Below are 27,456 nucleotides of genomic sequence, written 5' to 3'. Positions count from 1 at the left end.
GGTTGAGTCGAATATGAGTTACTAAGTGCACACTCGAAAACTTTCTCAAAATTATTAATTTATCCATTTAAATACTACAGTAGATGCAAAAAGAGTAGCTATATATTTTGAGTTTACTTCTGGAGCAATGACTCAGATGTTTATTTATAAAAAGAAAATTGGATCAACTGATTAATGAATGGTATTGTTATTTAAAGTCGACTTTATGCTCCGATAAGATAATCGGTACTGGACGTACAGTTTAAAGTGAGATCCGAACCACTGTGCAATGTACCTCCACCGGGATCGAACCTGGGTAGTTACTCTTGAATGTGAAGCGTCAACGTTATCATCACTCCATCGGGGAAGCCCAACTGATTATTTGAATTGTAATTGCAAATGAAATGCACCACGTCGGCTCGTAATCAAGGGGTTCCAGGTTCGATAACCGGTGGAGGCACATAGTGGTTCGGATCCCACTTTAAACTGTAGGTTCAGTGCCAATTAGCCTATCTGTGCATAAAAGTGGACTTAAAACAACACTAAAAAAACGGAAATGGGATTCTAAATAGAATTTTGGATCGCCAAATTTCATTGTGAAGTTAATTCATTTAGTTCAATTGGAGCCAGTTTAGTGTTAAAATAGAAACAAACAAATGAATGCAATTTTCTTGTCTGAAAGTGGATAAAGAAAAATATCGCTCCAAGATCAAGGTCAAGCTATGATGAACTACATCAAAAGGTCTTGATTTTGAACACTTCATTGTTGCCAGATACTACCTTGAAATCTTCTTCTGACATTTCATCTATTATTGTTTCTTCATTAACAGCTGCTAGCGAACAAGGTCCCTCTACCTGGTATCTAAGTTTAACGCGTACCGATGGAACACAGGTTGGCTGGGTCAAATCCGCAGTGGCTGAGAATAGAATCTGTGTCGCCTTCCACCTTTCTTCGCCTAGTTTGTCCTTTTCTGAATTTAGGCCTATCTCCGGCGTCGCTGACTTCTTGCCAGCCAGGATGAGCTACCGTGCTAAAACTGGCTGAACAATTTGGCAGCTGGTCCTTAATTTCACAAAATACCATTTACTTTTTCTTCTCTTTTTCTTTTCTAGAAGCATCTTTTCGCTACCTGATGCAAGCTATCTTGCCAGAATTATTTATAATTCGTACGAAATCAAACAAAGACTGTTGTTCGTTTCATAGCGCCAATTCGACGTTGGATATCAGATTTGCTTGCCCTGTTACGTTAAGTGTGCGTGTTGTGCAAAATGTACGCAAACACTGGCTGCAAATTCTTAATTTTTATTTTCTAGCTGGTTTTTGTGCGCATTATTGCCGTATGAGCGAAGGGGCGGCTTAAGGGCTGAGCGACCGTCCAGAGCGCCGCCATCGGGGGGTGGGGGGGGCGCCAAACCGGAATGTCTCCCTTTGAGTAGCGCCAAAAACTTATTTCTTATTACATAAACATGTCTATTTGTTTAAACAGAGTTGAATTTTATGTAGATAAGAATTAATTGAAATTACTGCAGCATAACATAATGCGTACATTGCAAAATCATATAGCAGTTTAAGCTAAGAGATTAGAATTGTTTTGATGTCATTATGTAGGTATTAAATAAATACATGCCTGCAATAAACGTGTTCTTTAACAGTAACACTTAAAGCCAACCGGCGTGGTGGAGTGATTAGTACAGCGCGCCACGACGAGTCCCTGGTTCGAATTTCTGTCTGAGCATGGGTGTTCTTTGTGATAATCCCTTCATCAATTTCATCATATCATAACTCATCCTCATCTTCACGATTAGCCAAAAGTGGCAGAAAAGCGAAGAAAATAAACAAAATCAAGTAATGCTTAAAGTATTTTAAAAATAAGGGTATTATTTTTGTCATTAAAACTGGAAATATATAACATAGTCATGCTTTTTATTGGATCAAGGTGAAAATTAGGGAGACCAGGGTAGAAAATAGGGGGCCCAAAAATCCACCTCGCCCAGGTTATATTTTTTGTCTTGAGCCGCCCCCTGCTGCGAGTGTATTGTTTATTATAAAATCTGGGCTTCTTGAATTTCCAACACCTCCCTCCCCTTTGAATATTTCTGTTGTGCCTATTTCGATGACATCCGGCGCTTCTAACACTAGATCTCAAGGTTATAACGAAAAATGGGTGACAGTGTTTGCCGGGTTTCCACAGGCTATAGAAAAATAATGTTTTGCCTTTTGGAAAACATATTGTAAGTGTCATGAACCTCACCTTGCACTTAAGAAAACTAGAGGACAGAGGAGAATGAAACGTATTGAAGAAATATCGATTACAGTGTAATAGTTACATGTATAAATTGGCTGGCTGTTAACCCCTGTAACAGCAATCACTAACAGAACACAGCAAATCCAGGCAGAACATCCATGACGTAGAACAAGTGATAGAAGTCAAAGTCAACGATGGTGGATACACGAGAGCCAGCTGTTTGTTTTAAGTTTCTGCCGTAGGCGGCGCTAGTTACGGAAGTGTCGTGTTTGATGCGTTTCAGATCTAATTTTAACAGTCGGCAGCTGACTACCGAAATGTGCTTGAGTATGCACGAATATAAGAGAATTATCGTTGGATGTAGCATATGCACGGGTTTTTATCCAGCCTTGTGCGCTCGTAAATTATCTTTTAATATTGATAGCTTGAGAACCTACCTTAAAGAAGTCATAAATAGCCTCCGCCCTCGAACCATGTTATGTTGGCTGCGTTATGTACACATAACAGCGCTAGGGAATGTGAAGGGGCGCTTTGAATAATAATATAGAAAATACAAAATAAAATATTTTATAGAAAGTATTGTGATAAAGGCTCCTACCAAAGACACACCCAATGGGGGCTGAGCTGATTGGTTTTAGTCCCCCAAATCAATCAAATATATTGTTTTTTTATAACAATATTTTTTGCGCAAAATTGTGGGGGATGTTACAACTATCTATAATAATAATAGTAGCCCCTGGCGCAACAACCCTTTCGGGCCAAGGCCTATTTAACGACTGCCGGCCTAACTCCCGACTGTCGACCCACTACTAGTGTTGGGCGATATATCGTCCAGACGATATATCACGATATTGAAAAAATATCGTCCAGGCGATATCAACTAGACGATATATCGTCACGATATTTTGGCGATATATCTTCACGATATTTGGCGATATATATCGTGTTGGCGGTATATCGTCACGATATTTTAGTGATATATATCGTGGAGACGATATATCGCAGATATCACGATACGGAAAAAATATCGCATCGTATCGTCTGTGACGATATTTTCTTGACGATATAGCGCGATATCAAATTTCCGATATCGTCCATCACTACCCACTACGCTATTGGGGAGGCCTGCATAAATGAGCAAGTATTGCCCATCATCATGTTCATTCACTCGGTTTTCCGCAATGTGAGGGTCATTAAATGCAATAGAAAAGCCAATATGCAGCAAGCGCCAACGGATTCGCCACAATTCCTTGAACTAAATTGGGTCTAGAATAAAGAGAACAAAAATAGTGATGGACAATTTGCCTATTATTAATCTTAGCTGCCGATTGTATATGTTGAGTAGTACAGTGGGATCCATGAGTATTACCGTGCAAATTGTCCACCACCATGTTCGTGCACTTTATATGACCCAATAAGAACTTCAAGAATTAAAAGAAATCTCAAAACAAGCTGTTCACAACTTCTGCATCAGCATACATAAAAATCCATTGCTTAAAAACACACAGAATATAAGAGAAAACTTAATGAAAATAGTCATGTACAATTTGCACGATAATACTCATGGATCCCACTGTACGTCCATATGCTTTTGTTTGTGGCCCAAAAGTAGGTACATTATATAGCCTACCACTGTCGGCCTGGCATTGTTTTTTGTAAGTTCATTATCCTTTTCAGACATCTTGATACTGTGAATGATGGTTGGTAATTTGAAAGTACACAGTCGTAGTACTACCATACCATACATTGTTGATTAATTGTTGATGAATAAAGTCACTGGTACTGTATACCTACTTTTGGGCCACCCTGTATAGCATCTCAACATAACCTAAACACTGTAGCGTCACAATTTCTGTTCTATATATGGACGGATACCTTTGAAAATGGTAGTATCCTTCGGTTAGAAAAATTTGGAACACGTCTGTGTAAGTTCTACCATAAACACAACAAATACATTCAGGTACTGTTGCGTAAAATGTATTGCCTTTAAATCCGGTCAACGCATATATTTGTCCTTTCATTAATCTAATTCGTCATTTCTTTATTAGCGTCATTGTATTTTATATGGTTGTATAATTCTGCGTTACAAAGTAGAGCAAGTATTTCTAAAAAAAATAATTCAAGACGTGTTGATTACAAATCAATGAACTTCATATCGAAATGAAATTTTCTCACAATCTGAGGAAATATTTTGATTTGAGCTGGCAAAAGATGGAGTGCGCCCTGTTTAAGTAAGCTGGCTCTTTGTTAATAATACCTGTGCACTTAACTATGTCTTATTTCTCGAGTCGTTGACCTACTGGATATTTTAAAACTTAAAACATACCCAAGGTTGTAAATTTTTAAGTTTAAAAAATTAAAACGTACCGTAGCACTGCACAAAATAATAATAAAAATATTTTGAAAATACGTATTTGAATTTCGCACCTGTCACTGTGGACATTTCATGCATGCACATTCTAGGTGAGATTTCCTAATACTCCGCAATGGCAGTTTTACCTAAGGACATTGCATCAGAAGTTGAAAATCCAGCCAACTCATTCCATTTCTTAGTACGTCACTGATATATTAAAAAAAAAAGCCAAACGCAGGTGGAAATTTAGTTCCTAAAGCATTATCTAATAAATATATATTATCCAACACGCCAAATCAATATTATTTTCAAATCCTAATAAACTTTTCGCAAACTTGAAAGACCAAAACAGCTGGATCACTTTCGCCGAACTGTGACAGACGATATCATATCGACCAATAGCCGGGATCCACATGAGCTAAGTGTTGCCAAACTCATTAAAAATTTATGTATTTTTCCGAAAATTATTTCACATTTCTAGATATCTACTTCGCGTATGAATATTTGCTTTAGAACTTTTTGGCGTTACCATTTGCTAAAGAAAATTCTTATTAAAGCCAATAGAACCATATTATAAGTGTTAAAAGTATGCTCGCAAATCTATCTATGTCTGCTCACATTTTATTCGTTGCAAATTTCAGAGAGGTGCCGATTTGATTCGAATATATATATTTGATGTGATGTATTAAACCATTGTTATATGGTGCTTACAACTGAAATAAAACTGAAAACTTTCCGAAAGTCCTAAGACCATATTTTCCTTTTTCTCGTCTTGCCTGTAAATATTGTCTTAGGACTTAGCAACACTGAAAAGGAAGTCAAATGAAAGTCTATTTGCACGAAACAGTAAGATAAAATCCGTGTGCAATTAAATTAATTTTAGAAACTTAATAGATCATAAACTGAAGAAAAACCAAATTCTAATTAATATTACTTTTATATTCCTCATATGCTGATAACTCGTTGGAAATGAGACAGGAAACATCATGCCTACGGTCACCACAGTCATTAGTTGCGTGCGTAATCAACAAATGCGAGGGGAACACGAGTCGAAGTGTGATGTGTAGTGAATGATGTTGTTCTGTATGTGTGGTGCTTGTATGGCAAAGTTTGCTACCGTCGATTAACGATAAGTTTATTTAGCGAGACGTTTATGTTGTTATAAATAGTGAGATGCGTGAAAATCAATAGCAAATTTAGTCTCCTTTTAAAGTGAGGTACGATTGTGAATATTTTTGCAGCGTGTCGAGCTGTACAGCATACTTCCGGTTTATCGTTTCTGGCAACGTTTCCGTGCTTTTTCCTTGTGTGTTCTAAAGTGTGTATGTAGGGGATGTTTTTAGAAAAAGCATATGGATGGAAGTACAAATATTTGAAGCGATAAAATTTGATGGTATGGAAGATACGAAGTTTTTTGTGAATTTGGATTTCAGAAAATTTATCATAAGCCTATAGCTTGAAGAGTATTTTGCGTTCGTAAGGTAAGTGAATTGCAAGGACGTTGACACGAACAAAAAGTAAACTCGTACATGTATGGGCATTTTGCAATGTATTTAATATTAAGGCAAATTCATGGGATGAGGCATTCAATAAGTAAATCACATTTGGTCATTGTAACTCAAGGCTTTCTATTGTAAGATAGTTCTCAACACAATATTGCACGAATACTCTAATTAAAGCGTGATTGGATGGAAATTGATCGATATGTACTTAAATATAAGTGTATTTACGTGGATTTCTATTTTATATGAAAGTGCATTATTTGGAAATTTGTTGAGAGTGAACTAGATAGAAGTTTGAAAATTATTTGATTCCGTTAGTTTTGAAATCTGCACACGGCTCTTGTCCTTTTATTGTATACGAGCGAGTGGAATGGCAAAAAAGACTTGTACCAAGCGTTGAAGAATGAAACTGTAATGAATCACTAATCACTCTCATCTTATAGTTATTAACACGGGGTTAAATTATAATTTTTGTACATTTTTTGTGGAGTACAAATATGTTTTTGTACATTTCAAAGATACGTGGTTGCAAATTATTCATCAATGTGGATGTGAGTTATAACTTTGGTCTGAACTTAACTTCATATATTTTTCGGTACTTGTTTACTAAATTTCGGACACATTTATTTATTTTTACAGAAGAAACTACTTACCGTAATAAGTTCCTGTAGCATTGTCGAACATCGGGAAAGTGTTTTGTGTGATGTGGGAATGTTTCATAGCTGAAATTCATGTTGTTCGTTGAAAATTAATTCTCCGACGGAGAATAGCTAGCCCCACGAACCATTGGCACGTGGATAGGTTAGTTCTGTTAGGTTAGGAAACATAGTTAAAATTTGATGTCGTGTTAGTATCAGGATCTAGAAATTGGAAATAATTGCGAACCATTGGCACATGGTTAGGCTAGTTCTGTTAGGTTAGGAAACATAGTTCAAATTTCATCAAAACAAAGTTGTTACACCTTCAGGAATGTTCCGCGAAGCAGATACGTAAGTACGAATGTCAAAAATTGACGAAATGAAAAAATTTGAGGTGTCCGAAGGATAGTAAATTTTTACCGGAATGTATGTACTATATTTCCATATGCATGTTTTACACAAAGTGAGCTAGGTTGGTGTCTTCGAAGAGTGTTCTGTTGGGTTTCAGGGTAGATATTTGTTTATTTCATGGCATGTCCATATATGGTTTGCGAATTCCACTGATTTATGTTTGTGTGTGATAAAATTCCCCTTTCAAAGTGTTTACATAGTAGGTCAAGCAACTTAGGTTACCTTAGTATATTCTCAGTTGTTCTTTAGGGGTGTGTAAGATGTGAAAGTACAATCGGTTCCGCAAACTACTTGGGGCTCTTCACCCACTGTACCCCCCTTCAGAATTATGGTGAATCTTTTTAACTGACAGATTTTGATGTTTCATGTAATATAAAATTTGTTTCAGTGTGTGGAAAACCCAAAGTATGGCCTATGTAAATAAAAACCGGAGCGATTTTACAATACAGGGAATTTCTCCATTTTGTTTGAAATTCGGCATACTCACTAATTTTGGCCCCCTAATCACGAATCTGCAGTCAAAATTTGGCGCTCACACGTGGAAATAGCAAAATAATCGAAATTAAGTTCTTATTTCCACACCCTCGATTTCCGAATTTCCCGCCGGTTCCGGGCTCCGCCCCTGGGGTAATCGACCTACCGCCCCCAACCGCTATCGCGGCCCCGCCTCCGCTCCGCTCCGGCTTCCCGCCTATATCTATAGACTCCCTGTTAAGGGCATGTTAGAAAGTGGCCGGATTCACCTGCCCCCAAATTTATACGTGAGCGCCAAATTTTAAGTGCAGATTCGTGATTAGGAGACCCAAATTAGTAAGTAACCGAAAATTCAAACAAATTGGAGAAATTCCCTGTATTGTTAAATTATACCTAAAAACCTGCCATCGTGGGGTACTCTTGCTTTTAATTAGTAAAAAAACATTTGTATGCAAGTTTCAAACACATTCCTAGTTTTCTTGCAAAGATCCTACAAACTTGCAGAAAACAAATTATTGTGGATTAATATATTACACTGAACTGGCTTGTTGTGCAGTCACTGTTACTATTGAAAATGGGTGCCTTTAAATTTTTCTTCATTTCGATATAACATTTTCCTCCCGATTTTAGTAAGTTCCAAACCATATAAATATGGACCAGTCGGTGTGATATGCTGAGTGGACGATCTAGACTATCTCACTATGACATGTGGTCCTAGGCTGTGGAGGAAGTGAGAAGACTGCCTGCGTAAATGCCATGTATCTTCAAGGAAGTCTTGTCATTCCAACAGCAGCTAGGTTGCAAACTCCTGAGAAATCTGGTTGCTAACCGCAGAATCATCCCAATCTTCTTATTGAAATGAATAATTTTATTCACAATTTTCATCTGTTTTTTAGTGTCTCGATGTCAGACTTCACAAACAGTCTAGCTAGTCTAGAATATGCATTCCTTATATGAACATATTTCCTGATGGTTTTCTGGGGCTGTTTACCCACTTTACCCCCTCGAGAATTAACGTTGAAATTTGTATTAATCAACAGATTTTGATGTTTTACGTAATATAAAATTAGTTCCAGCATGCAGAAAACACAAATAACGGAGATAGTCGATTACAAAGTATGACCCGCGTAAGCAAAAACCTGCCATTTTGGAGTGCTTTTGCCACTTTTTGTTATTAGAACCCTTTGTATGTACACTCGAATAGTGAAAGAACACGTCAATAATAACTATTGGTACCAAACCTAGCAATCGTTACCTAGCTACCTAAAATTATAGTTACTGTTGTGGAATGTCATTTTTGGGTGCTAGATTCACTTGCACGAAGCCTTCGGGCTGTTCTTCACAGTAAAGTAACACGCTAAGCTAACAGACTTACTTTATTTCACAATAACACATTTCCGTGAGCTAAAATCAACTGAAAATGTTCATAAACAGCAAAATCTTAAAATACCATGCAAAATTTTTCACTTTCTCTAAGGGGTACAGAGGGTCCTGGGTACCTGTGTGCGTTGCTTACAAGGCTTGCTATAATTCAATCTAATTTTAAATGAACCATAACCTAATCTAACAAGTAAAGCATTGTTAGTCTAGGACATTCACTAATTTATTTTCTAATGGCATTATATTAATTACAGGTGTTTCTCTTTTTGCAGTTGTTGCTGATAACCTGTTAGAAGGGGGGAGTGTGGTGGAATTTAATAACCTGGAGACAAGAACTCATTAACCATGGATGACGCCCATACAAAATCAGTAGACGAAGTTCTCAATTATTTCAATGTGGACCCCGAGAGAGGGCTTGCCCTAGACCAAGTGAAGAGGAACCAGGAGAAATATGGTCCAAATGGTGAGTTATATTTTTCTGTTTTACATCTTGGGTTTGGACAAAATGAACTCTCATAGCTTACAAATGAATGGAGAGCATGATGATATTTCTTGCCAGGGTTCCTACATGCACCGTTGCATTGAAAGGTGGTGATTCTAGTTATGGTAAGGGTTTGGGCCTCGTAAAATGTGATGGGGTGTGAATAGCCCAAGTGCTGGTGCACTCAAAATTCTTATTTCAATCTGTCAAGCAATGAAATGTGGGAGGGTTGGAGGTGGGCTGTTCATTCCCATAGAAGTGGAGAATATATGTGTGCAACCTTTTTACATGTTGCTGCTATTCCAGCATCGAATCAAATCATTGCAAGTGGATAGAACACACTATCCCCTCCTTCCCCGCTTCACTCAGCAGGTTTTTCAATTGGATTTGTATTCCACTGTACATTCAGATGGGCTAATTGGGAGTGCAATTGCAGTTAGGGAATGCCATACTGATTCTTTTCTAGTATTTCAAAATCCCAGGATTACAAAATTCTTGCTTAAACAGCACCCTAGGTTCACTTCTTGCCACATGCATTTTAACAAACATGTACCTGTATTTCCAAAACACATGCTTGTTCTTGAGGCTCTGTAATGATTTATTTGTGGTTGCCACAAATCCTTTAGCACTGTTATTTTGCCCTGTTTGTGCTCTTAATAAAATTGTTAGGTCATTTTCCCCCCAGTGTCACCACAGAAAACATATTATTTTCATTTGCCAATTAGTGATTACTAGGATTTGTTTTGTAATTCCAATTAAAAAGTGAAGAAGGCACAATGATGTATTTGTAATAAGAATATTTTTGCATATTGAGTCATGTCTGTCAAGAGTATTATTCCTCTGCAGGACTGACTGACTTTTATGTCTTTGTTATGTTTTATGGTTGCCTATATGTTAGGCATTGCTGCTTTTGGCACATATCAACTTTCTTTTGCAACCACGTAGAATGATCCACACTGGTTTGGATCCCACTTTAAACTGTAGGTCCGGTTCCAATTAGCTTATCTGTGCATATAGTGGACTTAAAAAAACATCAAACAAAAGGGAAGGAGGGAAGAGTGGGTAACTGTCAGCATTAAATATTGGGATCCTTGATGGATTCCCCAGTCCTGAAATCCTGCGATTATTCTACTCAGGATTCCATTTTCTGGATACATTATAGTATGAGAACTGAACTGCTGTACAGTGTGTCTCCACCAGGGATCACACCCAGACCTCTTGATTATAAGGTCACATTGTTAACCTCCATTGGGGAGGCCGTAATCCTTTCAAAAAGCTCCCTGTGTGCAACAGAAATCCCTCTTGAGTGGGATTAATGATTATACATTTTTTTTACAAATCTATGAACTGCTTGGGTAAAGGAAATGAGAAAGAAATAATGCTACAATGTGGCACACCATAGTGCAAACTTTTTTTATATTTATTTTGTTGAAAACAATTGCACTTGAATTCATCACTGTTCGCAATGAAAGTTCATTAAAAAAATACAATTAAAAGGGTAAGAAATAAGATTGTATTATATGTACAGCCATCAATGCTTCTAGTTTATAATCACCACATCCCAGAGTGACCACATAACACATTAGAGTATATAACCCATGCACAAAAAGGTTGTTGCTCATTGTCCAGGGAAGGGAATAAATAAGGTTCTATTCTTACACCAATGCTTATGTTTTCCAACAGATATTTTTAATAAAATCATTTTATGGCTTTTCTGTAAAAAAAATAATCTATCAGTTCATCGTAGTTATTCATCTTAGTTCTCGTAATTGGCAGTACTGTGAATTATGAGAATTTTTTCCAAGTTATCCACAGTCAAACTGTCCCTCTTATCTGTCAGGATCATTTTAAAGGCAAAGTACTACTCTGTGTTTAATGGGCTGTGTGAATGCATAGTCTCATCAGGGAAAATTTCCATTAATAAAAATGTCAAACCTTAAAAATAGGAGCAACTGCTCTCATAAATATGAAAAGATGCTTGTATTTTTAATCACTGATTTTTGCACAACTGTATCGTAATTAATTTTAAAGAAATATGTGAAGTGCTTTATGTTTCACATCATGATTTATGAATTCAAATTTTGTTGTGTAATAGCTTTCATTTTGAAGCCATGCAAGTTGTATTTGCATTAGCATACTTTTTATGTCACTATTGACTATTATGGGTAATAGCATTGATGGTAGATGGTTTATGGACACTCATGCCCAGGCCCAAACTTGAACCTGGAATCTTCAGTGGAAAGGACCACTCAATGCCCTTGGTCATTGAGGTAGCTCTGTGGATGTATCTTTGTGTATATTCCATTTATTTCACCATTTATCAGTGTTGAAAATAATCCAAGATGCAGAAAAGCTAAATAAAGTAATGGAAATAGGGATAGGAATAAGAAACATATCTTGTTGAGTGGGTTAAATTTTTTTTAATGTTTTTTTTTTGTAAGGTGTATGGTTTGTTTTTAAGCCTGGGATTCTAAAATATGCTGAAATAGCCTGTATCCTATTCAAGTTGCCTGTGTTACTTCTTTCAACTTCTGTTTCTTTGTGCACAGAGAGGCAATAATGTATGTAGAAGCGACAGAAGAAGTAAGAAACAAAGGTTCTACTGGGTTTACCGAAGATTTCAATTTATTTGAAAAACATTCAGATTGGTAAAACATAAAAATAATATTGCCCATAGAATATTATGGATCATAGTATTTGTAAACATTCAACACGAAACTTGCACATCATTCCATTAGAGTGAGGCCTAGAGGTGTATTATGTGGGCAGGCAACTTGCGGTGCACACACCACCCCTGCAGTGCTTGCGAGTCTGCGCAAGTGTACCAGAGTTGCCCATACCTGTTTTATAACAATAGCCATGGTGCGTAATTCAACAAAACAAATGTTTGTTTCCTTCACATGTGTCAAAATAATTTTCCCTTCGTAGATAATATTTAGAAAGTCCCATTAACCAGTGCAAACTGGAACTTTCGGGCATTGCACATTGTTATCAAATTGGGTTTGCTGCAAAAACTACACTGTGCAACCAGCATGTGTATACTTTTAGTATCAGTCCCACAGTTGTCAATTGTGATCGAATAATTTGAAAATTTGAATCACAGATATTAATGTTAAAGCATATCTAACAACCAGTTACTTTCAATGCAGTTCTACCCATTGTATGGCACCCACGTGCTGTGTGAAATAGAGGCTCAGACACACTGTATACCAACCTTTTAAAGAGATCATAAATACATCAAAGGAAGCTTCAGTAGCAACTGCTGCATTGTGTATAGGAGAGGATGGGACACATCATGCTTATTATTCTACTGATTGTTCTAACAATTATAGCTACATGGAGAATAAGAGACCCTAAAAATGTTAATGTGGATGTAGTGACTTTCACCTAAAATGGCCAAAATAGGCACTAGACACTGTTTAGGGCACTTTACACAATGATCTGTCCTGCATATTATACATGTAATTTCACATACTATGTACAACATATAGCACCAATCACACCTCAGCTGTATAAAACAAAATTGCCCATGGTGCAACAGCCCATGAACCCAGGGCCTACCTACAGAGTGTCAGCCTCACACTCCCACATCCCTCAGCAGAGGTGGGTGATCATCCAACGTGGGGTGACATGTGGTCAGCACAACGAACCCCCAGTCATTGTTGTAGGACTGGGTTGCGCGACACTCATGGCTTCTCAATTCCTTCACGATGGTGGGTGGCCACACACTGGCCGAAATCTCAGGAGAAAAATTGTTAACCTTTCCCCCAGGAGATTCGAGCCTGTGAGCGTCCCAAAGCCTGATGCCTTAGATAGCACGGCCACGGCAGGACCAACTTGGTTTAAACAACTAAAGAAGCATGATGGAAATTTCACAAAGACATATAAAGTGAAATTCTCATCATTCCTGGATTTCAGTGTCTCACGTTACAACCTTTTCTCCACAGTCCCCTGTTAAATGTAATTGAGATATTTTATCTCCATAACACATTTAAAATTACAATGGAAGATTATATATATATATATTCTTTTTAACTACTGATACATTTTTGATAAAAACAAGTAGTATATTTTCCAGCTCTTCTTCTTTCTGTTGCATTTAGCAACATTATCTATGGATGAATTATAATACTGTTCTCAGTATGGTGATTAATATTGGGAGGTGCTTGACAGCCATACATAAGTTTTCAGCTTGGATATATTCTCAGTATTGCAGTACCCAAGTTATATAGTCAAATGTGAAGGATTATCCTTCCACAAGACACCAAAATATCAACCTCACTGCCACATAGTACACCCTGGGCTTTATTTTGCAGATTGAAGCTCTGCCGTCTGGACTCTCGGCCAGTATAATCATCAGTGGGGCTTTTGTTGTGTGTGCTGTTCATGTGTATCGGTGATTGTTCCTTCATCTATTTCACCTTATTACCATTCATCCTCATCTTCACAATTAACCAAAAGTGGCAGAAATGCGAAGGAAATCAATTCATTTATTGTCAAATGCAGAGGAAATCAATTCATTTGTCAAATGCAAAAGTGTATTTTGAAATTCGAATGCATCAAATGAATTTCATGGTATAATTTGGAGAACACAGATATATGCTACATTTTTTGCACCAACCATCTATTTGCATTTGCTGAAGTGCTGCTAGTAAAGCACTATGTAAAGTCATTTGTATTACCCTAAAAGAAATCTTTTTCTGAAATTGTATTAATGGTGCTTCATGCAGCAGTTTATAGTGACCACAAATAATAGGCTGTTTGCAACTAATGCATCAAATTTATTTTCAGTTTATGCAATAACATTTTTTATTGACCACATGCAATTGCCTACTAGGTTGTGGTCATTTTCCTTCACAAGATCGTTCCAACAAAAACTATACATACTATACATATCCATTAATATTATTATTACATTAAATAATGTACAAGTATAATTGAAGAATATTCAAAAGAAACTAAGTGACATTTTCCAAACACGAAAATTGTGGGACACCCTCAAAAGTTCCTTGAAAAAGAGAGTAACCCCTGTTTCACATTGTACTCCCAGACATGAGTAAGTGTTCCTTGTGTGAGAAGTCCACGGTCTTTTTTTAATTTTTTTATTCACTATTTCTCCCTGAAAAGATTTCAGAAAAGTTTTTGTTTGTTTTTCATGAAATGAGTAGGATGTGTGGGAAGAGAAAAAATTGAAGTATCTAAAAATCCTGACGCCTGCTCTGCGGATAATTCGTTAAAATGCTTCTCAATTCAAATCAGCATGCCAACGTCATTGCTCATTTGACTCATTCCTGTCTCATGGCATGCGAGCAGTGTGTAGTTATCTCGTGTCCTTGTGCGCAAAGTTATGGTCAGTCGAGTTAAATGCGAAGTAGCAGGTAGTGTAGGAAGGTCCATGGCAGGCGGGAGATATCAACCCTAAAACAAATTATATCTTCCCTCAAATCAAGACCCGACTGAGACTGCCAAGATTGCGGGCCAATTGCAATCAGTAAGGCGCCCCTTTTAACATTGCAATTAAAAGAAAATGTCGATGGTAATAGAAATTCGTAATAGTCTCTGACAGAAAAGTGTGAAATGCGCCCATGGCGGCTACTTTCTCTATTGGGTAATTTACAGTGCATTACCATATAATATATTTGGTGCAATTACTAATTAAATGATTGATTCGTTTAGTGTACTTAACATCGCATTATTTCCACTTTTGGCTAATCGCGACGACGGTGATAAGATGAAATGGATAAATGTACGAATTTGACCGGGCAACATTATTAAAAATTAAAATCCTGTAATCTAAATTATATTAAACTAAACAAATCCATTTTTGTCATTGAACAACTTTCAAAGCGAAGGTTTAAAATGGTAATTACGAATTCTTTTATAGTTTACCTCGCACCTACTTAAAACACAGCTATGTGATACCCACTTTTACCAGCCCCCTCCGAAACAAAATCCCCCGTAGGCTAGTTCCCACAGGCGAGTATGTATACTGGCTTTGAGTTCAAACGCCAGAGCCTTGCTTGTCTGCATATGCTTTAATTATAATAGCCCCCATGATGATGTATTACTTACTAAACATTTTACCCAAAAACACAACGTGTATTTCCGGTTTTCAAAACCCCTTCCAGTGGGTTCCAAACCCGGGGGGGAAGGGGCAAAGAAAGTTTATTTCCCTTTGTAGATGAGGTTTAGCATAGTGCGGGGGCAACTGCCTCCCCTCGCCCCTTTAATCGCCGCCACTGTCCCCTTCATATTCTTTGAGTCATTACGTGGTAAATTTTATCTCGCATCGTCATACATCATATGCAATAACTTTTGAAGTAGTAATTATTCATAAACGTGATGGCAGTTGTAAAGTTTTATTGCAAACGAAGCTAGTCCTGCCCTGAGCAGGAATTCTGTAAGAATCCACCCCTTCACCAGTTTTTAATCGTCTTTAATATTCGAAGTGAGCTGAAAGTTGCAGACAAGTGACGTAGATGAAGATGAATACCTTTACTGCTTGTACATTTTTCGACACGATGTTTCTGAAGTAGTTGCTGGAATTCTTCTTCCCCCTCCACCGGTAATTTTAACTTTGTGGCATTTTTGTGAGGTATTATGCAAAGTTTCCGTTCTGAGTGCTTTGGCAGCCAGGCACTTTGTGGGGAGAGAGGGGGACGACTTAAGAAACAATGTAGATACTTTCTTACGGAACGTAGCTTTGACGTTACTGCATCTTATCGGAATTGGTTTTCGGTTAACACACTATCGCTCGCGTGTTCCCGTGCACTTTTCTTTCTCCGACGAAGTGACGGCAACGCATATCTTTTCTCCGGGTTGACCTTTCGCGTTATGTCTCTCCTGACCCCCTGTTTCCTCTCTTGAGACCACTATCGATGACGTTTCCGCGCGCTGGGATCGCGTGTGCAATCCGTTCCTCTCCTCGTCACCTTGAAACCTGCTGCTTACGTCACAGCCTCCACGCTGCTGTCGCCACTCTGTAGACATGACGTCATTGTTCCAGCTGTAGGGCAAGGTGGAGTTGCTGGGGATCGATCTCGGGTGATTTTCGGGTTGCGGGACCAACCCGTGACGTGTTGTCTACGCTTGAACTGGATTCTCATTTTCTCAACTGTATAAACCTTAGCTGTGCTTTTGTGTGATAATTGTAAGTAATAATGAATTAAATTACCTCATTACTTCGAAACGCTTTGATTATGAAGTGGGTGTGGTGTGCCTGACTATTTCCAGGGTTGTTAAAGGTCTAGGATTTTAAAGTAAATTCAATTCCTGCCCAGGAGAGAAAATCAACAAGCGTAAATGGGTTCTGGACCGTAAAGAACCTTTTTTATCTGTAAAGTATTTCAATTCGGTCCAGGAACCTTTTAACCGGGTAAATTATATACGGTCCAGGAACATTTTTTTTCGAATGAAGTCCACTTTTATGCACAGATAGGCTAATTGGGACTGGACCTGCAGTTTAAAGTTTGATTCGAACCACTACGAGCCTCCGCCGGGTATCGAACCTGGAACCTCTTGATTACAAGGAGACGACGGTACCACTACGACATCGGGGATGTCCGCGTGTTCGAATTTGAAACAAACCTGATGTATAACGATTACCTTGCGAGGTCGGGAAGTTGCCAGTGTTAAATATCAAAATAAACTGTGTTATTTGTAAAATTACCAACGTTTCGGAGGCTGATTCTGCCTCCGTCTTGAGGGTAGTGTGTGATCTACTGAATCACATTGCAATCCCTGGATACATTATGTGTTTGGGGATGGTGTCTACATAGACAATAAACGTTGGTAATTTTAAAAATAACAGTGGATAAGTCCAAAACTAAGCCCCGCGACATGTTAAGTTTGCGGAAACTTTTCTCATATATAGACCCAAACGTGCGCGCAGAATATAGTTCCTCGCGAATACTGCTGATATTCTCACTGTCTATGATATGAACAGCTCGGCGGTTGAAGCAAGACTGGCACAGAAGATGCTGAGTCCCGCTATTGCGCGGATTAATACATAAAACCTGCTGCAAACTTAACCTTAAGAATGAATAAATCACCACTGATCAGCTACAAAGAACAAAATAAACTAGTAGCAAGATTTGCAGGGGCCGTGGAAATCTGTAGGTAGAAGTCTTGAGATAGTGCCGAGTTATTCGAAACGGGAGTTATGTATAGCTGTTGCCGTAAATATTGCCCCAACAGTTGGTGCTTGTCTACGGAATTGTAAGGTTTTCACATGAAGGCCCACGAGGTGATTACATCGAATTTCGATCTTCAGATGGCGAAGTGTGCACACGGTGCGAGGGTTGGCAGGATTGCGTGGGTGTGACCGACAGGAATTCAGTTCGGGAAGAATCGTTTAACATGTGCAGGGTACATATCTACTTTGGCAGCTTGCGCTACGGAGGAGGGTGTGGAGGCGCTTGCAGCTGTGTCAACAAAGCTCATGCCACTTGGTCGGCATTTGTACCATTTCTAAAGATAGTTGGGGTTTCCGATGTAAGTAGGGCAATGTTGTCTCTTCCGCCAGGTATGTTAATGCACTCTGGAGGATAACAGGGTCGCTTTATTTGGCTCACCTGTGATTTCGTAAGTTGAACATACAAGATATTTGACTGTTGGGGAGGGGGTGCTGAATTCAAGGTAACACCATTAAGCCTTGTTTCCATGGTATGAAAAACTCAATATGCTGACAAAGGCAGAAATTAATTTTATTATAAAACATAAACTAAACGTAACGTTTCAAACTTCTAGCAAGGTCTTCTTCAGACTGCACCAAGGGCGTACCCAAGAAGGGGCTGCAACTTCCCCAAATCCACAATGCGAAAAAGGTTAAAAACTGGACGTTACATGAAAATTGCGAGAATGTACATATCTTGCAAAGTATGAAATTATACTGTGGAGAAGTATTTTATTAACATCCATTCCAAAAAGCAATTTCTAATATTACATATTTTTCATTTGTTCCAAGATAATATATTGAAAAGTCTGGATAATTAAGCCAATAACATGAAGAAAACAAAAAAAACGCGTCAATTTTATTTCGAGTCGCCACACCTTTCTTTCACAGCCTGTTTTGAGCTTAGAAATTGTTTTTTTTTATCAGTTGAACTTCTCGAAACTTAATTTTAAAGGCAGGTAGTCAGTCCATAATACCCTGCCTATTAATCAATTAATATGATGGACATGAAATTCAAAAGGTTGTCCACTTTATAACATACGAATGTGTTCTTTTCTCATTTTATATGAAGCACCAAGTTGACCAAAAAGTAGATATTGGGTGTTACAAAGTCGGAAGTCTTCTGTTATCCCCTTTCAGTCTGTGAACAGGTTTTGTCGGTGGGCATTTATAGCATGCATTATGAACTCTAACTCTATATTTCAGTAAGGGACTTCACCTAGGATATGTTTTAAGCTCATTTATTTCCAGATGACCGGCTAATCAAGGGGATTAGACCCAGTAGAATGTATACGGGTTGATTCCAGTGAGCATCCCTTAAAGCATTTACTACATGCCATCCTGACAGTCTCGGTGACCCAACGCAAATTTCGGGTTCGCGTCCCGGCCAATTCTTTTATCTTATTCAACCTTACCATCTCGATTAACTTAAATATGTAGAAAAGTAACGTTAAAGAACTAAAGTACAAATTCAAGAAGTAGTCGTGCCAATAAAAACAACCTCGGAAGTTCCGAACCCGCATACGTTGTCATTTAATTCATTGTTTTCTATAGACTTGAAAAAGAGTATGCCCAGTGTTTGGAGTGGTGTCCCATATCTAGCAAATTTTCGTAACGCATCCACCAATTTTCTCATTGCCCCCAACTAACCCCAAGACTCGACGTCGTCTCCTACTAATCAAGGGGTCCCGGGTTCCATACCCGGTGGAGGTACATTACACAGTGGTTCCGATCCCACTTTAAACTGCAGTTCCAGTCCCGATTTGACTATCTGTGCATAAAGTGGACTTAAAACAACAATTCATTTCCAAGGCTCGACCAAACATCCCGTTCCCGGCTAACGTTTTCCACTTCAAGCGCCGAGTGTGAGAGGCTGAGATCAATCCCTGTAGAATGGTCGCGTTTGAAGTTTCTAAGTTCGAGTCCTGGCCAGTGCATGAGTGTTCATCGTATTTTCCCTTCCTCGGTATCATCTAGTGATCTTCAACGTCACGATTAACCTGAACAGGTAGAAAAGCAACGTAATAAGCAAAAAGGAAAGTTGAGTCAGCGTCATATTTCTGGTCTCAAATCCTTGAAATGTGAGATTGACTGAATCGCCCTCGTGTTTGTTGCAGTGCGTTCAGGATAACCACAAAACAAGTTTTACGACACTATACACAAGTTCCTGGGCGTGCTTCTGTTGTGGTTAGGACAAACTAATTCGCAACACCATTGTTCGCCACTGCTTGCGATGAGAGATGCAGGGCTGTAAATTTTATTTCTAAAAAAAGCAGAAAAAAAGCTTTGACGTCAGTTGTAACTGGGAAGCGTTACGTTCCTGAGATAATGTGGCAGCTTGACCTTGGCAGCCCCAGCGCTTTCCACGTCGGCTGTTTTTACGATTCATTGAATACCTGCCGATAGCTACACCTCCCCTCCCTTTACGGAAGTTTATGCCATGTTCTTACGGTTGTGTCGTAAAAGTAGTTGCGCTTTATTTGTAAATATGAAAGTTTATAATAGCAAACTTGTGCAACTGTGGTCAGGACGTCGCTTTTTATTTCTCTAGGTTAACCACTACAAGAGGAACAAGTTAAGTAGATGAAACTTAATGGTTGATTTGGTTTATTTTCGCTTTCCTGCCACTTTTGGCCGATAGCTAAGATGAGTATAGGTGATGGATATGATGAAATTCACGAAGGGTCACTCACAATAATACCCAGGATCTCTGGCGTCGTAGCTCGATGTGCTAACCAATCTGCCGTCGGCTGCCCTCCCCGATGGCGTGTTGGCGTCGTCGCCTTATAATCAAGAAATCCTGGTTCGATACCCGCTGGAAGCACTTTAAACTGTGGGTCCAATCCCGATTAGCCTTTGTGAGCTAAGAGGCGACTTGATGACAAAATCATTCAAAGAAGGTGGGCTGCAGATGTTGAAAATTATGTATATGCCTGTGCTTATTTTGTACAATCAACCGCAAAGATAACAGCATTCAAATTGGCCTTCGCCAATTCGTTCATGTCTGTTCCTCATTTTTGTGTTTTTACGGAACGCAGTTTGTGTTCAGTGGTTTTTGTTTCAATTCTCGAACCCCACCATGAGACAAACGGAAGGAGTGATGTACAATTTGCCTGCTATCATGTACCGTTGGCTGAACTTGCCATTAACTGATATTTCGACACCAGCTTTTGACATCTAACGTGCTGTCATGGCAGGTATAGTTGTGCCAGAATATAAAATAACACTTTCAATTTTGCTACCCTGAATGCATTGGATAGCAGTGGTTGACTCCCACAAACTTCCCTTGAAAAGAGAAAAAACTCTCCTTGTGCACGCCACTGAACGCGAATAAGAATAAGACCTGCGTATGCTTCCAACTTCTTACCAAACCGTTCGTGACGGTTGATTTATGCTTTATAAAACTATAAAAATCACAATTGTTTGTAACTCACAACTAAATGATGCCATCGACATTGATAATACATTTTACTTCACCTGTCATTAGATATTCGTTCCTGAATGATTAGAACAGTAATTTATGATCTATTTGTTTCTCTTATCTCCCATTTATCATAATTAGTCCGATAATTTAAACAAAAAATAGTAGCACGCATCTATCTCTTTCTACTTTAAATTCTCATCTGTAGATGAAGTAGTTACTATTTTGCTTCCTCGCGTAATCAATGTCTTGTTTAAGTTTTTTACGGTGCTCACATTGAGACAAAGTTAGAGTTCCAGGCGCCCATTTTTTAAAATGTTAAAAATAAAAAGGATTAGAGTTCCAGAAAACAGTTTACTAGGGACATTACCTAGAATACCTTTTGATTGATTTTGGTTATTTTAGTTCGCTTTTCTGCCGCATTTTGGTTAATCGCGAAGATGAGGATGAGTGATATGATGAAACTGATGAAGGGGCGCTCACAATGCACACTCAGGCTGAGGTCGGGATTCTAACTCCGCCACCCGTGTCGCCGTAGCGCGCTGTGCTAACCTGTATGCTATGGAGGTCGACAGACAGCCTTTCGAAAAAATCGAGACAGGGTGTCTGTAAACACTAAAAATCATTCAAACACTCGTCGTCGTCTTGTAATCAAGGGGTCCCGGGTTCGATACCCAGTGGAGTCACATAGTGGTTCGGATTCCACTTTTAAACTGTAGGTCCAGTCCCAATTAGCCTTACTGTGCATAAGGTGGACTTAAAACAACAAATCAATCAATCAATTATTCAAAGACTGAGCCAAATTAATAGGTTTACTCCCAACAGTAGTAAGCGAACCAGAGAAAGATAGTATGTAATCTAAGCAGTTTCATCTGTATGCGCACAATGACTCAAAAGTGGCGAAAGAATTCCAGACGCCGTACAAGCGACAGGGTATGTTGTATACATTCCGTTGATTGCATGTCCGGTTAAGAACGATGTGTAATTTTTACCTCTTCTGTTGAGAAAACGTTGTGCACAATCATATCTTCCGCGAATGGAACTTTGGAACTAGTTCCATTGAAGTCACTGGGAACGTGCATGATTGCTGTGTTTACATTACAATCTCGTGTTGGGATCAATTCTGCGCTCTTCTCAGCGTTTCCAACTTCTTGGTGTTGGTTGGACCAGAATCGAAGCTTTTCATTTGACGAGCACTGAAATCAGGTTGCGAATTGTGGGCTTAATAGGCATTCAACTTTTCCACCAATCCAACTTCCTTCATGCTTAGAGATAGTTTATACAAAATATTATTACATATGTATTTTTGCACATTTAATTTTAATTTCAACACTGCAATAAACTGGTTCGGTATCCGGTGGTACATGGTGGTCCGGATCCCATTCCAAGCTGTGTATCCAGTCCCGATTAGCCACAAGACGAAAAATCAAAACAGTGTAGGGTAGGTAAATGAAAAGTGAACGGATATTTGGGAACCTTGGCCTCAGTGCTACTGGGTCCTATAGAGTTTAAAGCAGGGGTTCGCAGTCGTTTGACACTGGAAAATGTTTTCTGGAACGGGGTCGATATTTGGATGTCGTCGGGGGACTTTTTGTTGTGTCGCGAAGGTGGTTCATTCTTTATTCAGAGGGAAAATACATTTCTAGCACGCAAGAGGACCGAAAAATCACGTTCAGAATCTACTCACGTGACGCAGGCGTGAGAACTTTGGACGTCATAGAAACGAAAGCGATAAAGAGCGAGCAACAGGTATTTCCGTGAGCCGGCGCCTGTGGCAGAGTGGTATTGTATCACACTGCAAAGCTAGTGGTCGTAGATTCAAATCGTGGATAAGGAACGAATGGGGCTCGTGTATTTCGGCATTCGTCGTTATTGCCACCCTTAACAGTCCTATCAGGGTTGCCAAACATTACAAAATCAATTGCAGTTTAAAGCATTGTTAATGCCGAATTTTTAACATTTTGACAAAATATAGTAATATTTGAGTGAACACTTGGCGTCCTTTAACAGGACCTTTGTTTAGAATAATCACTGCTATAAGAACGCTTTCTTTTTGGCATGACGAAATAAAAAAAAAACTTTTTACATCACCTAAGCCCTGCATATTATTCACTCCACTCTGATTCCATTGAGCAAGAAAAGGAACAAGTGATAGTGTATTAGAACCAGAACTGCCTTTGCCAGTCGTGAGTCGCTTCTTATTCGACATATCGACAATGAGCAGTTCTACGCCAATGTTAGTATGAGGATTGAGTGGTAAATGGTAATTGGTATCCAATTAGGTTAGTTATAAATTGTTATTAATTTCTTGTTGTATAAAATGATTTTGAAATTTAAATTAGTTTTTTTCTTTAGCTAAATACGGGACAAATGGGCATCCCGAGAACATTTTCCGGGACATTTATTTAAAAAAGGGACATATGATTTGTGAATGTCCATTTTTCACACAAACCCTGATTCGATACAACAGCTGTTCGCAATTAAAAATTGCCTTTTGAAGTTGGTATATATTTTTTTTCGGAACAACCACCATTGTTCCCTCTAAATCAGGACATTTTTGCAAGTTTAAGAAAATGCTAAAGAAATGTTTCGAGAGGCCACGATGGCCAATACTTGAACTTTTAAAAATCTTTATTTGAAATTAATCAATATCTAATAATTTGTACAAAGTGTGGGAAATTTTGTGCGCACGAAAGTTATAAAATAATGTATTTATTTGCCGATATTTAACCAACACGTTTTATCATACAGGTGTCAACTATTGACATTTGACTTCTCCCCCCCCCCGTCCCTTTTTATACATTTTTGGTAATTTCCTAATACGTCGTATTAGACATAAAAGATGTACATCCTAATTTTTTTTCATTTTTTGTAAATAGTAGATATCTAATTCAAAATGAATATATGTTCTTGAGCTGCATGCAAGTTACGTTTTTTTAAAATTTATTTATTTATTTGAGAGAATCCATTTTATATCAGGATATCAATATAGAGAAAAATAGAAATTAACAAATGAGAAGCACATACACAAGCACACATATATTATGTAACAAGAATAAAACCATAACTAGAGTATAACAAATATTAATTACTCTTCAGCTGCTTGTTATTGATGGATCTGCCACAACGTGAAAAGCAGAGTGGTTATACTTAAGGGTTTTGTAAAAGGCAATTATTTTTAGCTGTTTCTGTACATGTGCATATGTAATTGTTAAGGAGTTTTTGAATTTATTGCTTTTTTCGCAGTGTTAATGTAATGATGCTTGAGTACCATATAGTATATTGTTAATTGTGTAAATGAGTTTCTTTCGTCATTCAACTAATTTGTTGTTCTCTTTATCTTTACAGAGTTGCCCGCTGAAGAAGGTAAGTGACGAATCTTCAACAGATAGAGAATAGGTATTGCATGTGACCAAGGTTTGCATTTGAGCACTAACTCGTACAGATGTTCATAGTTTTTAATATACTGGTATTATCCTGTATTTTACTAGCACCATATCTGTTCATTGTTATGAAAGTCAATGTAAGTACGTAATTTCAAATTGATGTCAGTGTAAACATGAACTCTTCACTTCCGGTTGTGGGACTGATAAAAATTGTTCCTTAGTGTTCCAGAACATTTTTTCATTGTAATTGAAATCCAAAGTTGTCATGCAAAACAGCTTTCCATAAAGTGGATAGGTATGTTGTTTTTTTTTCACCCAAATCTTCAATTTTCATTATTCTCTGTACTTATTTGGTGCTTGCACGAAAATAGAGTTTGCATTTTCGCCGTGAACACTTGGTCTCTCATCGGAAATATAAATCGAAACAAAGTGGTAAAGACAGTAAACTGAAAATTTTGCACTGATATCCATCATCTGGGAGAGGTAGCGAAAAACGTAATTTCTAGTGCTATGATTTTAATGCACAATAAAATACCAGAAAATGTTCTGTAAAAATGCAATAATGCCCTAAATAACCACAAAAAAGTGCTCCATAACTTTTTAAAAATACTCTACATCAAACTTAGTGTTCATCTTACCATTGCAATGCACTACTACTAACATGCGTAGGTTGTCAAAGCAAAGTGACTGCCGATTGTCTCTTAACAAAGAATTGAACATTGAAAATCTCATTTCTACATCTACCGATACTAGAGGAGCATAATTGAAGTCAACTAGGTCACCAGCTTGCAAATCCTATGATAGTTCTCCAGATAAAATATCAGCAATTCAACATAGCGTACTAAACCGTTCATTTTTGTTCAAAACCAGACTCATTTTCTAGGTTCTATCCTTTCCCACTTTCTGATTAACTTTTTCTAAGTCGTCTGCCACTTTTTTCACAAGGGTCTTTTCGTTACTGTAGGAAGGATTTACCAGTTTTCCTGAAGCCAAAGTTCTTGTTTTGGAACTTTCAAACTTTCATACTGGTAAAAAACAAGTGGGTTGCTTTTTAAAAAAATTAAAACACTTAGAAGTGTCCCTTCTCGTGAAAACCTAAAAAAATAAGCAAGATAATGTTTTAAAAATGTTTAAAGTGCACTAAAGTTCTATGAAACTAGGGATGGCAATATCCGGATAATTTTTCCCGGATATCTGATAATTTACTATCCGGATTATCCGAAACATCTCGACACAGTGGCGGTGATTGGGTTCCAAAACCGTGGGGGGCAAGGTGCCAAAACTCGGGTGGGGGGGGGGGGCAAAGACAGTATATTTCCCTTTGTAGATAAAGTTTAGCATAGTGCAGGGACAAAAGTGGCGAAAAGTGGGGGGCAACTGTTCCCCCTCGCCCTCCCTAATCGCCGCCACTGTCCCGACATATTATCCGGACAGTTTTATCGTTTATTCGATTTACGAGCTATCCACTTTTTTTTTTATTCATCATGTTCGTATTTCACTAGATGGAATTTCTGCAAATCCTCCATAGACTTCAACATGCTACAAATCTTGTACATCAAATCTGTCCTATTCGTATATCCGAATTATCCGTTGCATCCGAAACGGATATCGGATAATTTGAAATCGGATTTTGTTGCCATCCCTACATGAAACCCATAAAAATGCAATTTCTTGCAAAATCGACAAAAATGAAAAGAAAAAAAGGCCTCTTGAAAGATGCTTTTCTGTTTGGCACGTTGTGTTATGAAACGCGAGAACATCTGAGCAATGTATTGGGCTTTCCAAAATAAAATAAAAATAATGTAAATGTATTAAAATCCTAACCTTAGTAATTTCACTATCTCGAGTAGAATCTTGGAGCGAGTCTAGGTTTTTTTTATCTGTGCCACCCGTACCTCGTTCATTGTGTCTTAAGAAGGCTTGTCCACAGTTTTTATCTCCACAAGTGGATTTGCGTCAGTAAATGCACGTTTAAAATAACCGATAGTTGCCAGACATGGCCAAATGAAACTTAAGAAAAGGAGGGGGGAGTCGCAACGTCATCACACTAAATTACCATAGATCCTAATAGACGTGCGTGGTACTAACGACGCTTGCCATCCAGTGCCAAGACAATGAGAGGTCTGTTGGCTATATAAATCACATGCTAAAACCTCACCGCTTGTGACGTGGTAGTTCTTCTGCAAACGCGTTCGGTATGTTACGTAAGCGGTGAAATCGGGGGGGGGGGCGAATCGAGGAGGCGATTTGGAAGGGATGAATGTCCTTTAGGAAGCTAATTTTGGGAAAGGATGCTAAATATATATGCACTCTGATGACCTCATAAAGCTGTGCTACCGTTGATGAAGCAATTTTAGTCGAAGGCGGTGGAACGGAGATTCTGACACTTGTTTCCCCATCTTGTCTCGGCTAGAATTGCCACGCAACCGTAGGGTTTCACGTTAATTTCTCAGGTAGTACCCTGAGCAGGGGTAGAAAAAACAGAGCATCCATCCCCATGGCGCCTGAACTTTCAAATTCTGTGCTGTATTTTTTTAACGTTTCCAGTTCGCTTATAGAAATGTCCATTAAATTGTTTTAAAAATAACGAGAACGGTATGTGTTTTCTGTATCACATATATCATTATATCAGAATAATAAACATGCCATTATAATTTTTTTTCGCTGTTGCTAGCCGAATTATAAAATTGCTGCGATATCATAAGAGTTGGCCATATATTAGAATATATTGCATGCTGTTACCAGCTGAGACGTTTTTTTTATTTTAGAAACGCCACTCTGGCGCAAGAATAAATTAGTTTTAATCCATTCTTTGTATTGATTAATAAATGAAATGTTTTAAGATCATATTTCAAAATGTGTAGCTTTATCTTAGTTGGATGCATGACTTTCTTAGACTACCTGGCTTCTGAATTAGTTTGTTTTTTTCTTTCGGAACCGTGATGTGAAATACGTGAGTGGATGCACTCGTCTTTCTCATGCATTTCAATAGCAGGACTTCCCCCGATGACG

The 27,456-nt window shown here is 38.2% G+C and overlaps 1 protein-coding gene across 5 annotated transcripts in view; it reads left to right on the top strand.

The window, feature by feature from the left end:
• SERCA (ATPase sarcoplasmic/endoplasmic reticulum Ca2+ transporting SERCA) overlaps window positions 1-27,456 on the top strand; it is a 125,174-nt gene that overhangs the window by 9,260 nt on the left and 88,458 nt on the right. For 4 of the 5 annotated variants that reach the window (XR_014442130.1, XR_014442129.1, XM_083128395.1 and 1 more), the window contains exons 2-3: window positions 9,256-9,446; window positions 24,407-24,424. Coding sequence is in view for 3 of the 5 variants with exons in the window: in XM_083128395.1 (XP_082984521.1) it covers window positions 9,329-9,446; window positions 24,407-24,424 (136 nt within the window). In the remaining 2 variants the exon portion in view is untranslated. Of the gene's footprint in view, window positions 1-5,611; window positions 6,060-9,255; window positions 9,447-24,406; window positions 24,425-27,456 lie in introns of those variants that run through there. The other variant, XM_083128396.1, reaches the window with a different exon arrangement.

The sequence above is a fragment of the Lepisma saccharinum genome, chromosome 9 (genome assembly GCF_977018435.1).
Source record: "Lepisma saccharinum chromosome 9, izLepSacc3.1, whole genome shotgun sequence".
In the NCBI taxonomy this organism is placed as follows: Eukaryota; Metazoa; Arthropoda; class Insecta; order Zygentoma; family Lepismatidae; genus Lepisma; species Lepisma saccharinum.
The sequence above is the reverse complement of the archived record's forward strand: the minus strand, read 5'-3'. Positions and strand labels throughout refer to the sequence as shown.